The 17029-nt window shown below is 34.5% G+C and overlaps 2 protein-coding genes across 2 annotated transcripts; one reads left to right on the top strand and one right to left on the bottom strand.

The window, feature by feature from the left end:
* Nucleotides 1-2161: 2161 nt before the first annotated feature.
* Nucleotides 2162-2725, top strand: LOC141667960 (histone H4). Its single transcript, XM_074474617.1, has one exon. The coding sequence runs from the start codon at nucleotides 2224-2226 to the stop codon at nucleotides 2533-2535; it is 312 nt and encodes a 103-aa protein (XP_074330718.1). The 5' UTR covers nucleotides 2162-2223; the 3' UTR covers nucleotides 2536-2725.
* A 3473-nt stretch (nucleotides 2726-6198) lies between these two features.
* On the bottom strand, nucleotides 6199-12605 carry LOC141667954 (THO complex subunit 4A-like). Its single transcript, XM_074474607.1, has 5 exons — nucleotides 12274-12605; nucleotides 11726-11881; nucleotides 9555-9623; nucleotides 9284-9468; nucleotides 6199-6742 (listed from the first exon to the last, which is right to left on the bottom strand). The coding sequence occupies exons 1-5, from the start codon at nucleotides 12430-12432 to the stop codon at nucleotides 6580-6582; spliced, it is 732 nt and encodes a 243-aa protein (XP_074330708.1). The 5' UTR covers nucleotides 12433-12605; the 3' UTR covers nucleotides 6199-6579.
* Between the last annotated feature and the right edge of the window lie 4424 nt (nucleotides 12606-17029).

Genomic DNA, 17029 nt, shown 5'->3' with positions numbered 1-17029 from the left:
AACTAGGGTAAAACTAAGGTAATATTAAATGATGAATACAAGGGGAAAGAAAATATAGGGTCTGGAGTAGAGTCGGGTGAATTTTGGTCATCCAAGTGAGAGGTGAGTTGTGTTGATCTTGACCCTTGATTTCCACAAACTATTTCTTTTGGTTTTTTCTTCAAGTTGCTTGGTGGCTTTAGATTTTTTTCATTTTTGTTCTTTTCTCCTATTTTCTTCACATTTATCATTTTTACAAATATCTCCAAAATAACGGAAATGCGACCAATTAATTTACTAAAAATACTAAAGCAAACAATAAATAGGTATAAAATAATGCAAAAATATGTGAACTCCATGATGAAGGTCATTACAAAAGCTTTAATAATAATTTAGAGACTGTTTCACCATAAAATAAGTCTACTGCATAGTAATTCTAGTACCACAAAATAGCTGCAACTAAGGGCCTGTTTACTTCAACTATTTTCCAGAAAATTTTTCTAAGAAAATTGGAAAAACTAAAAATATGTTCAAATGCAAAATTTTCAAAAAAAAACTGGAAAAATAGAAAACATGGTTTTCCCTGTTTTTCAAATTATAACTACAGATATGAAAAGTGTGGAAAACAACATTTTGATATTTTCTAAATCTAGAAAGTGAAACACACGGATGCTGGTTAACCACCAACCCACTTCTCTCCCTACCACACACAAACATTTTTCTATTTTTATTATTTTTAAATTTATATGGTCAATTAACAATTTTGTAAGTTTACTTAGAGCATCTCCAACCGGACTCATCTGTTAGGTATATTTTTTAATGTGGCACATGTTTTAGCTATTGTCTTAATTTTAAGCTACTCCAATAGAAGTCACATGTTAGGTAAAATTATAGCTACGTAGAATTGATATTCTATATTTGTTGATCCTTTTCACGTCCTCTATATCATTTCATGTCATATCCAGCATTATTTTTCTTAATTTCCTCAAACGGTGTGCATGTATAACTTTTTTCATCAAGCAATTGAAATCCTAGGTATTTAGATGTCCTTATATATTATTGTTTTAATTTTATTGTAATGTCAAGAGTGAAAATAGGTTTGTATATATATATTACCTTTTCTTGTCATTTGAAATTAGTTGAATTCTAGGTGTGTAAATATATATAAATGAGTATATACATGTGTACATGTATATTTAAAAAAATATTATGGAGTTATGTTTTAAATGAGTATTGAAAAGCGTGTCGAAAAGTAACGTATAGAATTCAATAGGACAGAAGGAGTATTGGGATTCAGCACACATCTTAATACTCCTTTAAAGTATAATTTCGTAAATAAGATCTAATTTTTTCCTTCTGAAAAAATTTGATATTTTAATTTTAATAAAAAAGAAAAATTAAAAAATTATATTTTATATTCGGCTTGAAGTGCAAAATTGTATACAATTAAATGATACAAGTAACTTTTTTTTAGTGTTAAACTTCGATATCAAAACAAACTAGTAGAAAGTTTCACCCTTCGTGTTACAAAAAAAAGATTATCGTAATTGTAATGAGCATCAATTTCAATTACCATTATCAATTTCAATTACCATTTTCTGTTTGATTAACATGCAGGAACTTGTAATTATAAAATATATATACACATGTATATATATAGTTACAAGCAAACCTGTCTATGCCTATTTCCTGTATTATACAATTATTTTAACATTCTAGGTATTTTTACTTTCTCTATTTTTGACAACCAAACAAGTATATCATAAATAAATTCCTAGAAAATTCAAATTTGTGGATAAAAAGTTGCATACAAAACAACCTCTTAGTTGAAAGCCTGGCACAGGAGCCAAAATAATTAAAAATCAAAGAAATCCATACTAACCTGACATCCAAAAGTAACGTAACAATATGGCTCCGAGTCCAAAATTTTTAAATTTTAAAACCCCGCCGATACTAATTACTTCCCGCGTTCTCTTTTCCTGTCGACTTGTTCAAAATATTTGGAAAAGAAAACGAACTTATCGGAGGATCAGCCAATCACATCCCAGTTTTATATTTCACGCGGATCAGAAAGCCCAGCCGTACGATCTACCTCAAATCCAACGACCAATATCACACCCCGCCACAGCTTAAAAATTTCAAACCCCCAAATCTCGATCTATATAAACCCCCGTCTCACAGTAAATCAAAACCACAAAACCAAACAATTCAGCAAATCTCAATTAAAAAATACACTTGAGAAGAATGTCAGGGCGTGGCAAGGGAGGCAAGGGATTGGGCAAAGGCGGAGCCAAGAGGCATCGCAAAGTCCTCCGGGACAACATCCAGGGCATTACTAAGCCTGCTATTCGAAGACTTGCTAGAAGAGGCGGCGTTAAGAGGATTTCAGGTCTTATTTACGAGGAGACTCGTGGAGTGCTTAAGATATTCTTGGAGAATGTTATTCGTGATGCAGTTACTTACACCGAGCACGCTAGGAGGAAGACTGTCACTGCTATGGATGTTGTCTATGCTCTCAAGAGGCAGGGCAGGACTCTTTACGGTTTCGGGGGTTAAATTTAGTATATTAGTGTTTCGTTAGTACCGAAATGTAGCTGTTGTTGCTGTTGCACATCTAGGGTTTCATTTTGGCGTCAATTAAAATCTCTATCTATGCAATTTTCTGTTTTTCAGTTCTATAATAGTATTGTAATTTGTGGTGTAGTAGTGAAATGAATTAGCTATCGGAACGCTAAATTTATGGTTCTTTCTCATTTTCAGCAAGATTTGATTGATTAATTAAAATTTTATGTAAAATTAGTGACGTTTTTAACTTTGGGGATGTAATTGGTGTAATGTGATTTAATATTCAAACAACTTCCTAATAGATAGCTTCTTTAGTCACGAGCTTGCAATAAAATGTGCTTTTGAATGCTGTCTGCAGGTAAAATTGTTGAAATTCTGTATAGAAGATAGCATAATGATCTTTTAAACTGAATTGGTGTTTCATTTAGTGAAATTGATTCTTGCTTTTTGAATATATGCAGAAATCTAATGCAAATATTCGTTATAAGTGTGTGATGGCTATTATTAAGTACTTCAGATTGATTGTACACAAATCAGATCTATAGTAGAGAAAAATATCTATAAATGTAAGAATTATTACATACATTTCCATGGTCTCATTGATGATGTAAATGCAAAATTTTGTTTAAATGAGGATGGCCATGGAAAATTTTGTAACAGAAACAGCTCTTAAAGAAACATGTGGTCTTCATGTATTTACCTTTTGATAACATTACCTTTTTTGCTCATTGTTGATGTTGAGATACCATGTTTTGATCATACAAGCAAAGAGGAGGAATACGACGGTGACTGTCGAGCACGAGGGAGACACAGCGATGCACAATACACACAGTATAATCACAACCTACACATACCAAGTATAGTTCGCTTGGCAAGACTTGTCTAGTTCGTCTTCTCTCATCACATTTTGCTCTAGATGACAAATTTTTATCAATGTGTTCAGGATACCTGTCTTTGTCTATCATCTTTAATGACAAGGTGCGAGAGTGAAACTTATGAGTTGAAAACATTGATCACATTCTCGACAGCAATACAACCAGGCTTCTTAATTTTCCTCCAACTCACATATCTCACATTATCTTAAGCCCTTGTAATAGATAGGAGGATAGGTCAAGGAAATGGAATGAGATTTCCATCCGTGGGATGTTATTTTTGGAAATGACCGAGCACAACTTTGATGAATCTGAATGTCGCTGCAAGTTTCACATCCGAGAAGTATTAGTTCTAAACTAGCATTGCAAGTTTTCTCTTATGTTGTGAGATGACGCTGAACTAAAGGGTGATTCTGATACTAGTGCTTTATTTTGTGAGGCGCCAAACAACATCAAATATCGATATTTCTAAAACATGTCTCACACTCATATACAAATCCATTAGTAGGTAAATTGCAGGCTTCACAGTAGTCTATTTATACCGAACTAGTGTAGTTGCAGAGCTTTAAAGCGTTTTCAGGATGAATAGTACATTTTCTCAAGGGAGATTGAAAAGGTAACTGATCAGCACAAAAAGTATGGAGATAAAAGTTGCATCTAATGCAGCCATAGTAATGTTGACCTGAAGTTGTTGAGATCGGTACAACACATCCATTACATACCAACATCTCATCAGTATGATTGTTATTTTCACTCTCATCATCTTCAGCAGCAGTAGCAGAACTATCATCAGCCTTCTTGCTTTCATTCAAAAGAATTAGCGGATGCTCCCTATGGCTCCCACATCGAATTACTGGACCTTCCTTTTTATTGTCAACACAGTCTTTTAATTTATCGGTATCAATGGAATTTCTTGATTGGTGCTCTGTTAACGAATCTATGCTATGCCGTAGAATTTGCATCAAATTAGGATATGCTTTCCCATTGTCAACTCCAATATACACACATAAATAATCGGATCTTAAAAAGGAGTCTTTAGAACATAAATTAGACTTGGGAGATGGACTTGCGCTAATAAACCAGCAGCACACTGGATGTGAACAAAGTAACCGGACTTTTTACAAAAATAAGACCAGTTCCTTTGATTAACTTCGCATCTGCATATAAGGCAATGTGTAATGAACCTTTGATACAATTCTGGAATCGAATAGATGAGCTGCAGAGTGTCGTCCTCATGAATTTGGAGTTTGATTGTGACAGGGGTAGCAGCGCAACTGCTGTGGATCCAAAACTGACATGTAAAACATGTATAGGAAGCAAAATCTACAGACTCAACTCCACAAGCATCACATGGGAAATACGCTTTCCTGCGTAGCAATGTTAATGGGTGCTGCTTGTGTCCTTGGTGATGAAGCACTGGTTCTAGTACAGCACATCTGACACACAATGCAAATTGATCACAAATTACAGATTTACTTGAAAGCTTGATCCTAACTCTGCGAAATGGACAGGAGTAAACCTACATATGGAGCTTGATCTTGCGGGTACAACCTGCACATGAGATGCAGTTTTGAACTGGTACTACTCTCGAATTATTGCTGCTTCCTTGGTGATTGTAGTATTTACTGAGGACAAGTCGGTGTTGTGGGTGCATAAGGTGTTTGGTACCTTTTGATGATTCTGCACATCTTTTGTGCAGGAAAACTGAACAAGGACTATTCTCCTGAGAGTATGTGTATGCAGGAGAGAATCCTATAATCGGAGTTTCGCATAGACCACAAACAAGTTGTGCAGTAACACTACTGGCATTGAAATCGTGGATGAGGATCAGTGGATGCTCATGGCTGAAATGAACAAATTCGTATTCGCCATAATTCGAATAAGTCCTTGAGAGTTTTTTGACAGAGAAATGAGCAAACACTCACAAGAACAGTCTCATTTTAGAGTTGACGTTCCACATTAGAGAAGGCTTTCAGATCCCTTCTTTTCTCGTTTCCTGAAGTCAAGTTGCTAACCTCAGATAAATATAAAATATAATTATGGTAACCTTCCATCCAAAACCCTAGCACATGTTCATCGTATCTCTGTTTTATCTTAAATATGTCAACTCAGATGCCAAAGACGAAATATTAAGTTTGGGAAACTTACCAAGTATACATTGCTATTACTAAGACATTATCTAGCAATCTAGTAATCTCATCACATTTATATCACAATAATCTAACGACGACCTTAATCACAGAACAATTTAGTTTCAAATTCATAATACGAGAGATTCTTACAATTATTGGAAGATACTAGTTATTATTAATTTTGTATAAAATGTACGTTTCAGGGAGCACTCTTTTTCCTGAGTTTTTTCCAATATAATTTTTTTTTTCCCAGGTTTTAACAAGACCTTTTTTTGTGGGTTATCTATTTCATACATTAAGGTTTTATTGTCTAAACGTCCGTAAGCAATTTGCATGCCTTTCGATTAAATGATCAATTTTGTGATTGAAAGATATACTTTTTTGTATTTCAAAATTTTATCAATGATTATTTCATTCAAAAAAAAAGAGAAAAAAAAAGTAATGTCATCACATTTATACATGTGTTCTTGCTTTTCTATAATATAAACTGAATAATAAAGCACAGAATAAAACTATTTATCTCAATACCGTCAATGTGATCAAATACCAGCAAAATGTTTTGTATTCATAATGGATACCAACTCATCCTCTATCAAAGCAATCAAATAGCTGCTCTGCGTTAGATGTAAATAAAATAAGTAAAACTGTCGTTGAGCTGCATGAGAAAATACTATTACCACAAATATCAATCTCCTCAACTCTATTGGATTTTGGTGATCCAAGGAGAAATATTTGTACTGCAAGATTACAAGTCCACTGTAAACTAAGGGGTTTTGAACATAACGACCCATGCAGAGGAGTAAAATTAAATCTATTATCCACCAAGAAACTTTATCATCCAAAATGAAAATAGTATATCAGATTAAAAGCCCAAATTTCACAAACAGTCTATTAGTTGCTCTACAAGAGTTATACTTTCTTCCTTCTCACTCCAACTAGCTGAATAAATAACAGAATACTGTAGAGAGGCAAGCATGTAATGGCTGCAACAACGTGAGTAGAATTTTCTCAACTGAAGTCCACAAAGGCACTCAGTTTATCTGCATCGACTCTGCATGATACTTTTCTAAATCAGCGTCAAGATCATCTTGAGATAACTTCTCCCCGCGTCCTCTACCACTTCCACGTCCCCTTCCAAATCCACGACCTCGACTACCACCGCGCGACCTTCCAAATCCGCCCCTTCCTTGTCCACTGTTCCAATATACAATTTAAGAAAATAACAGATGCTGAACCATAATGTGAAAGATATAAAACTTCACCAAGCAAGAACTATCCACAATACAACACATAATGGACATTGACGAATTGTATACTCGAATTTTACATGAAAATATTCCCAGCTCAAATTGACTCTCCAATTTAACTCGGGACACAAAACATAAATATCACTCCACAAGCATAATTGAGTTTTTTCCTTTCACATTTTTAACAGCGAAATTAGTTTAAAATTTTGAATTATGCAATCATAATATGTTATGTAAAATCAGAACTATGTTGGGAACTTTTTATAAGTAACTTAAACAATGTTATAGAAAATTATGATAAATGTCATCAATTTCAATTTCATTCCACAAACATTACATTATGTTCTTTCTTTCACAATTAAATTTGAGGGTCATTCCTCCCTTGCTCGTATCCTTAGAAAATTTATCATATACAAGTTTACACTATCAAAGTCTTCTCATGACTTTCATTCCCCTCTTACAACACTTGTTCACATTTTCATACCACTTCCATTTCCAAGTAAAATAGTCATATGCAACATAATGTAGGATTTATGTGGGCGCATGTGGTCCTGCAAGAATGAATTTAAAAGATTTAATCTATGTTGCTTCTTAAACTTGTTCCTAATCTTTTTGAGGGATGACCTCTTTGCTCAATGACTAGTAACCTGTTGCTTCAGCTTTGATAGAATCCTTAATCAATACCTTTACCTTTATTATTTAAATATAGCTAAATTCGGATCATGTTAACAATTATGAATTAACTACCATGATAACTTCAGATCTGAAAATAATAAACTTTTGAGGCCACCTCAAACAATTTTTAACCCATTTAAAGTAATAATTTAACATTAGCATTTAACACTTGACAAATAAAACATTAAAGTAACATTTTTATCAAAGTTTGCATAGTCTAAACAATTTATTTTTAATAAAATGTATTCATATACCCCGATTGAACCTAACAATGCTTGGGAAACAGAAAGCAGAAAAGAAGAAAATTCTTGAATCCAACTCCTTTAAGAGTGTGGACCATTTACAGGCAGCTGAAAAATAAAACATGTATAGTCTAAAACATGTTAAAGTAATAATTTAACATTAGCATTTAACACTTGACAAATAAAACATTGATGTAACATATTTATCAAAGTTTGTATAGTCTAAAACAATTTAATTTTTAATAAAATGTATTCATATACCCTGATTGAACCTAACAATGCTTGGGAAACAGAAAGCAGAAAAGAAGAAAATTCTTGAAAAATAAAACATGTATAGTCTAAAACATGTCTATATAAAATTTAAGAGTGTGGACCATTTACAGGCAGCTGAAAAATAAAACATGTCTATATAAAATTTTGGTTCTTATATAGCAAGCTATTGGGTATCATACCCTGACTCATGGATGCTGGCCCAACTGTCAGATTGAGCAATATTTTAATAATTTAGCATGTTTTTCACCAAAAATAAGTGCCACGTGTCCAACAGAGATGCACCAGGTTAAAAAAAGAGTCGAAATAAAATATTAGCGAAGCAAGTTATCACATATTTTCCAATCAATTACACGATTAAAAAGTGTGAGTATTTAAATCTACACACAATCCTATACAGTGGATGCCTCATCCCTCGAATCACATATTTGTTTTGGATTTCAGAAGTCTGGTGCAACGCATCCCACTTCATAGCCATGACCATATCAGTTGGGATGGTACAAAAGCAAACCTGATCAAAATGTCTATGATTTGGAATTCTATTAGGAGTGCGGGTACAAATCAGGTTTGTTTCAAAACAATCTAGCATTCTTATGATATCCCCGCATGTTCTATCATGTTGTGACTTGCACTAAGAAACAGGCTACTTACTAGAGACCGATTGCTTAGATTTGGGATGCAAACTGATGCTATCATTGTTCTCTTCAAAAATTCAAAGAAGACAATGCATCACCTGATGCATGAATGTCCTATTTCTATTGCTGTTATCAATTGCAGCCCATTTCCTCTCCCCCAGGATTGGATGCAAGCAATAAATGGCATGTCGTGTAATGTTAAAAATCAGATAATGTATTTATATACTAGTGGGGCTGTGCAGTGCATCTGGCTGGAGCGTAATAACATAATTCATGGTAAAATCCCTGTGGGACCGAATTCCTCATTTCCAAGGTGAAACAATTGGTCCGAGAACGGGTGTTTGGTTTTACTAGATTTAGAAAGGCTGCTCAGAAAGATATTAGCCTCATTTACTCATTGTATTAGTTCAGTTTTAGCCAATTAGTTGGTAGCCATAGTTGCTGTTGCTCTGTGTTTTAAGCCTCTGTTCTAATCGAGTAGTTTTCTTTTTTGGTGACTGAGAGGTCTGTCTCTCATATTTTTTCCCTAGGGTATGCCCTAGTATTTTGTATCTCCTTTTCTCCTTGTCTATATTATCTGTACATTTAGCAAAAAAAATCCTATACAGTACTAACATATATATTTAAAGCAGTTAAAGCTACTAAAAAATAGAAATGAGTACATACCTTCTAGGAACTCCATTAAAGTTTGAGCCATTGCCATTTGCAGTTGGTGGCCCAGCTCCAGGAGTCACTATATTTGTTCCAACAATTTCTACTTTCATTGGCTTCCCATCAAGCTGGACATTGTTGTACTTGGTGACAGCTGATAATGCATCTTGACGACGTGAGAAGACGACTTCGGCTGTTCCCTATGAATAAAATGCTTTCTAAACGTACAGCAGAAAAGAACAGTCTTTCAGAATACCACATAAATCTCTCAAATTTGTATTTATACCTTTGATCTTCCACTTCGATCATAATGTACAACACATCGTTTCAAATCACCAATCTCTGAAAAGAGCTCCTGCATAAAGTTTCAAGGCCATCTCCAAATTAATAAAGAAGTATAATTAAAACTTAAATAGAATGACAGTAATATCATAACCATAATCTTTGTTCTTTAGTATATAAATCTAAAAATGGATTATAATTGTGAATGGCATACACCAAGAATTTCAAGAGTACTGAGAGAAATTATGTTTCTATAATTTCTGGAATTATTTGCTCAAACACAACATAAATCATGAAGTACAAGATGCATTTGTTCTTTCTACAATATTATGCTCTTGCCACCTTCACTGTTCATCATATTATGTCAAGCACCAAAAAAGAAGTTTAACCACTTAAATTTTATAGTTGTAACTTCGGAGGTGACCAATCATACACAGAGAAACTAGAAGTATGAAATTATGATTGTTGAACTATTTGCTTATACCAGCAAGGTAGATGTATTGTAAACTGACCTGTACTCAAAACTAATAAAGTGTGAAATTGTATGCAAGAAGCTATGCCAGTGTAATCTTAAGGTCACGAAAAATGTCGAAGTTGCAAATTTCAAGTAAGAAGAGTAGCTAAACTATTCTTGACATCTCACACATCGAAAAGCAATCCTAAATTCAGTTGACTTAAAAAAAACAAGAATGGATAGACTTCGTAAGCAATTCTATAATTTAGATGTTGCCTTTTATGTTTAAAACTATGAATGCAAAAAAATTCAGTAAAATCTAGGCCTATTTGTTTAAGACGCAATGCACATTCAGGTGCAAAGGCATCTGGGGGCATAAGCGCAGCACCCGGACACTAAGTGCATGCTTCCTCAAAACAAAGTGCACAATACAAATTAATACATACACACATCTGTATATGCTAAAAACATGAAAAAATTGACAAACAATAATAACATTAATATTAATATTAACTGTCACATTATTTTATTGTAATCAACATAAATCGAGATACAACTCCTGCTCATTATAACAAAAGAGATGGAACAACTAGTTTCACTAGATATTAGACTGTCTTTTAGTTGAAATAAATAAATCCTCTTCTTCGCAAGGTTCTCAAAATCTCCTTTGTTAATTGCTAGTAAAATATATACTTTTTGTTGTTCAATACACTAAATGCATGGAGGGTTTAGGTGATCTGGTAGACATGCCCCAAATATACGAAAACTTTGATATCCTGATTATTGTAGCTTAACTGCTTAACCAGCAGCAACAGAAATTTAAGTCCACCCACACATGTTACATTCAAAATTTTAAAGTTTATTCTCTTAATTACTTCTAAAAAAATCATATTTCATAAAAGTAAAGAATATTAGAATCCATGTTAGATAAGATTGATTAATTTATTGTTCAAAATTTTGGTCCTTCCTTGGTGTGTCGGATTTATCTTTTTGGCCTTTCAACCACTAGGAGTTAGACCCACATAGAGTAATACATCTGCTTAATTTCCAATATAAAAATACCTTGATTTCTTTCTACTAAAAATTTCGGCAGATTATCATTCTTCACATAAGTTTCTTTTAATCTTGACTCTTGAAAGTTCAATAGGGAAAAACTACCAACATCTGTCCCTTAATTGGGTCAAATAATCTCTCGCAGTATCTTTCTTACAAATATAAGCACAGAAATTGTAGATCAATATGTACAATAAATACGTTATCTATCTCTTGCTGCAGCATAGATTCATTTGTCAAATCGTTTTATCATGTAAAGAACGTAAAATTGAGAATATTATACTTATAATTTTTTCCTTTTATTCCACTTCTACCATATTAAAGAAAAGCTCAAAAATTTCAGAATAAATACTCCATTCTCTCTCCTCATTTTTGTTCACAAACCTTATCATATACTTTTTCACTTTTTTATATTTCCCAAACTACACTGGCACATCACTAGTTCCTCCTTTAATTATGTTCACAATCTTCCATAACATTTCCCCTAACAGACCATAACATCACAGTTTTATGGACTTCTATAACCCTCTAAATGCTTTATTTTGACTCGATTGAATTTCAAAACATTTAACCACTACCGAATCAGTATATATATCAAATCATCAATAAATGCAAAACACAATCTGTAGAAAATACACCAACAGAAAACTAGGACACAAAAAATTAACCTTGATATCCTCTTGAGAAACCCCGTAATCAAGATTGGATATATACAGCTTCGTCCCGGTTTCAATAGACGACCCTCGGTTCCCACCTCCATATCCCTGATTCGCCACCGCCTGATCCGAACCAAACATGTCATGCTTCCACGCCGAATTTGGTGCCTATACATCAATTAAAACAAACTCAACACATCAATTAAAACAAACTCATTCACTTATCTTACATAGAGACATTCTCGAAAATTTAATACCCTTCTCCGCCCGAACATAATAGATATAGTTAAAGCACCATAAATAAATAATTTGAACAAAATTAATACTTATTCCGGGTCACAACATAATCGATACAAATACAAACGTAAACTCGAAAAACGAATAACCTCAATAAACTAATTCATTTCTCGGTCACAACACGATAGATATAATTACAAACTTAACCTCAATAAATGAATAATTTCTATAAATTAATACTTCTTCTATGGCCTAAAATAACACATACAATTACAAGCATAATTTCGATAAATTAATAAAATTCTCCGGTCTCTAGATTATACCTTAGAAGAGGAGTAAGGAGCAGCTCGATTGGAAGAGCGATTATTGGACCGGCGAGCTGGACCGGGACCAAAAGACCAGCCTCTGCCCCGACCGCCGCCGCCGCCGGACTTCTTGTTGCTTTTAATGATGTCGTCGAGAGTTTGGTCTAGAGCAGACATAATTGGGTATATGTATAAACCCTAGATATAGATACAGATCTGTGAATGTATAGTTATAGGGGTTTAGGAGTGGGAAATAATTGGGAAGTAGAAGGAGCTGGGTGGGGAGACTCGATCTGACTTGTGTCGAAGATCGAGAGCCAGAGAAATCGGTGGAAGTAATTTTTAACGGGCTAATTATCATTTAGGTCATCAATTAAATTCAAAAGTATCACTCGAACCATTCTTTTAATTTTGGTCCCAATCGACACATTAATTAATTTAAAAGATTCACTCTATCTAAGTCAACTTTGAATCGGGTCAGATTTAACGGTTTTCATCCATTGCTCTGTTATGTGGTGAAGTGTCATGTGACATGTCAAATAAAAAATAAAAAAAAAGAAATTAGAATGGACACATAAACAAAGAAATCAAATGAAAACAAAAATAGGAAAACGTGAATTAAGAGCGTATGAAAGGGGTAAACTGAAACCCTAATTTCTCCGATCAATTAGAGCTGGGTATATGTTCTGGATCAATTGAAGATTACTTACACAGTCAATACAAGGTATATGTTCCGGATCTAGTATATATTATTCATATTATGTATGTGTTTCTTTGAATCGTCCCGTCTTTGTATAGTATCTTTATATGTCTATCTTGTTTTGTATACATGTGTCTTCATATTATGTTCTTGTATGTATTCTTGATGGTTTACTTCTTACTTGCCTATCTTGTGTAATTGTATGCTTTAATTTTTTTTAGCAGAATGACATCTAGGATTCCGATTCATCTTCACCACCATGGTAAATTTACACCTAATGCGTTTAATGGTGAATGTGGTTATATTGGAGGTCGTATTGACATAATTAATGGTGTTGATACGGACATATTTTGTACTCGTGATTTGGAAGATTATGCAGTTACATACAACTACTCGAAAAATGATTTTCACTACTTCAAACGTAATGGTCAAAATTTTAAAGATGGTATAAGGTTGTTGTATGATGACGCTAGTGTTAGAGCTCTGACTTCTCTGTGTTTACCTTATGGGAAGATTGAGTTATATGTTGACCATGGTAGAAACTCAATAATTGAGGATACTGAAATTGTCGATGAGGGGGGTAGTAAAGAATTTGAGGAGAGTGAAGAATGTATTGTTGAGGGAGTTGAAGATGAAGATGATTGGGATTTTGACGATGAGGACAGTGAGGATTCTGAATATGAACTTGAGGGATAATGTGGGGATAATGAAGATGATGAAGATTTTGATGAAGAGGGCTATGAGAAAGAAGAAGAATTTGATTTTGGTAAAGATTGGGATTCTGATGACATGAGGGAGGAAGGTGAGCCTGAAATTCCAGAGAAGCTTAGTAGAGAAAATAACAGATCAGTGGAGAGAAATGATGACACTAATGACCACCTTCTATGTAGTGAAGATGAGTTTGATAGTGATGAGCTGAGATCACTTCCATCTTCCAGTGAAGATGAAAATGTGAAGAAAGGGTATGTTGGAATTCCACCTAGTAATCGTAAAAGGAAGAAGCTACCGGTGTATAATCCGCACAAGCTGGTGAATGTGAAATTTAGTGCTGGAATGAGATTCGAGTCAATGGAAGAATTTCAAAAAGCTGTGAAAGACTACGGAATAAAAGAACGAAGGGCTCTCCACTTCATCACAAATGATAAAGACAGAGCACAGGTAGCTTGTGAGAAGGGATGCCCTTTTTACATATGGTGTAGTAGATTGCAAGATAGCCATGTTGTTCGAATTAAGACACTGGTAGACAGCCACCTATGCACTAAACCCTACCACAACAAACTTATCACAGTCAGATACCTTACAGAACTATATGGTGATAGGATCAGAAAAAATCCTCAGTGGAAAGTAAAAGAAATGATGGAGACTGTTAGAGAGGATTTAGAGGTTGAAGTGCCAAAGATCAAGCTTATAAGAGTGAGGAAGGCTGCTTTGGAAGGTGTTGCTGATGCTTTGAAGGAACATTATAGCAAAGTTTGGGATTTTGGATATGAATTACTGAAGAACAACCCAAAGAATAGAGTTGAGATCAAAACAAACAGGTTAACTGATGACTCTCCCAACACCTTCCAAAGGCTCTACATTTGTTACTATGCACTGAAAGAAGGTTGGAAAAGTGGTTGTAGACCAGTTTTGGGGTTAGATGGCTGTTTTTTGAAGACTGTGTGTGGAGGCCAACTTCTAAGTGCAGTTGGTAGGGATGGGAACAATCAAATGTTCCCTGTAGCCTATGTAATAGTTGAATCTGAAAATACTAGCAGCTGGAGATGGTTCCTAGACCTGTTGAGAGATGACCTTGATCTTGGAAATGGAAATGGCTATACAATTATTAGTGATCAACAGAAGGTGACATCTAAATCTTTATATGTTTGTTTGTGTGTTTGGTTCATATATATAGTACACTTTTTAAATGTGGTATTTGAATAGGGCTTGGAGAATGCTATGAGGGAGTTTTTACCAGAAGCTGAGCATAGGCTATGTGTAAGGCACCTGTTTGCAAACTTTAAAAAAAGGTAATGTATGTGCAATTTTCACATTTTATTTCAGTTTTTAATTCTTGCAGTTACTTAATCAATTTGTAATTGCAGGTTTGGTACTGGACTGTTGAAGAGGCAATTTTGGATTGCAGCAACAGCCACCTACCCTACAGCTCATGTGAAAGCAATGAAGGGTCTTGAGAAGCTATCCAGGAAAGCTCATGCTCACTTGGCTAAGTTTGATGCAAAAAGCTGGACAAAGGCTTACATCTCAACAACTCCAAAGACAGACAATGTTGACAACAACATGTCTGAGTCATTTAATTCATGGATACTTAATGAGAGGTAATTCATTATAAATTTGTATTTTATGGTGCTTAACTAGTCTTTATTTATGAACAATTTATAATATATGGTTTTTTAATTAGTTTACTTTATTTTGCAAGGTTTATGCCAGTGCTTAACATGCTTCAGGAGATTCATTTTAAACTAATGAGAAGGGTGAGACTGAACAAAGAGAGGATGGAAGCTAGCCAACATCAGATATGCCCAGTAATTAGGAGGAAGCTTGACTTTGCAGTTAGAGTATCAAGGGAGTGGCAAGCTACATGGGATGGTCACAGAAGTTTCATGGTTAGAAAGGGAACAAGGTCTGTGACAGTTGATTTGGAGGAAAGAACATGTGCTTGCAGAGTTTGGGACTTAACAGGTGTTTGATAAGTGGCATTTTATACCACTTAGAACGTCTTAAAATGGCTTAAATTGGTGTCTTGAAATCAAGTATTTTGTGTATTTGATGCGTTTTTCTAGTGTTTATGCATTTCAGGGTTTTAATTGCATTTCGGGGGAGGAATCATCAAGAATAAGCCTTGGCATGTGTTCACCATTGCGAGAGGAAAGAAACGGGCAGATTACGGCGAAGAAACGGAGCGAAATCAGAATTTTTCCAGTAGAGGTCTGAGCGCCCGCTCAGCATTGCTGAGCGCCCGCGCAGCAAGCTGAGCGCCCGCTCAGCTATGCTGAGCGGCCGCGCAGGGTCGGGAAAAAAGACAAGTTATTTTAGGACTTCTACTTCTGTTTGGTTTCCACTTCTATGTAATCTGAGTTTTATGGGACTATTATATAAGTAGATTTGAGACGTTTTCACAAGTGTGGATTGAAGAAGATTGTGTTTTTACGCAAGGAGCGAAGGAGATAAGGAAGAAGACCGATTTAGCACACCGCAACGAAGAGGAAGCATATCTTCTTGTGATTCTTGTTTCGTTGTAACGTTGGATGCTAGTTTTCTTGCTTTGAACTTATTTACTCTTGTGACGTACTCTGTTTTAATATAATAAGTTTAGTTATTATTTTCTTGTGTTTGTTTATCATGATTTCATATGAACCCATGATGACGATAAGTGCTATTATGGGCTAATCGTGATCATGGGGTTGCAACGGATTTATTATGGAATTCTTTAGTTAATTGTTTAATACTTTAGTGTGTGATGATTACATGATATCTAGTATTGGTTGTGCGTATTCGTCTTATGTGCGTCGCGGACATATAAGATAGGGTGTTAATCTCTTGTGAAGCGACGGTGGATCTTGAGATTTAGAACTTGCCATGCTAGCATAGGTTCATGTACGTTGTGCATGATTAGTGGGTAACTCTAACAGTTTTATTTGCCCTATATAATCAAAAGGAATAACTTGTGCTTAAATCGTTGTGTTGTCAATTTCTGTAGACATATGGGAACTCAACATAATTGATGACTATTCAACTTCTATCTTAATTGTGGATGCTTGGTAGAATGGTATTAGTACAATGAAAGTTGGCTTTTATCAGTTTCGTGTTATTCGATTAATATCATCACTGTCACATGCTAAAGGTCATAACAATGGCTATAGAAGGAAGTAGTAATGAAGTTGTGATCTCATGAGTGTTTTATTATTGATAAATTGAAGTGTTAGTTAAGTGATTAATTAAGTAGTTAATTATAGTTAATATTTAATCAACAATTTTAAGTGTTAGTATCTTAACATTGAGAAGTAATCATACATTGGTGAGTGAGTTTAATTAGACAATAATTTAGTCTGAGTCTCTGAGGGAACGAACTAG

Source organism: Apium graveolens, chromosome 1, assembly GCF_009905375.1.
Source record: "Apium graveolens cultivar Ventura chromosome 1, ASM990537v1, whole genome shotgun sequence".
NCBI classification, from domain to species: domain Eukaryota; kingdom Viridiplantae; phylum Streptophyta; class Magnoliopsida; order Apiales; family Apiaceae; genus Apium; species Apium graveolens.
The sequence above is the reverse complement of the archived record's forward strand: the minus strand, read 5'-3'. Positions and strand labels throughout refer to the sequence as shown.

Coding starts and splice junctions, on each gene's coding strand:
- LOC141667960 (XM_074474617.1), top strand. CDS start 2,224: ATGTCAGGGCGTGGCAAGGGAGGCAAGGGATTGGGCAAAGGCGGAGCC.
- LOC141667954 (XM_074474607.1), bottom strand. CDS start 12,432: ATGTCTGCTCTAGACCAAACTCTCGACGACATCATTAAAAGCAACAAG. Junction 9,624..11,725: donor TTTCTCAAGAGGATATCAAG/GTTAATTTTTTG, acceptor AACTTTATGCAG/GAGCTCTTTTCAGAGATTGG. Junction 6,743..9,283: donor TTTAATGGAGTTCCTAGAAG/GTATGTACTCAT, acceptor ATATTGGAACAG/TGGACAAGGAAGGGGCGGAT.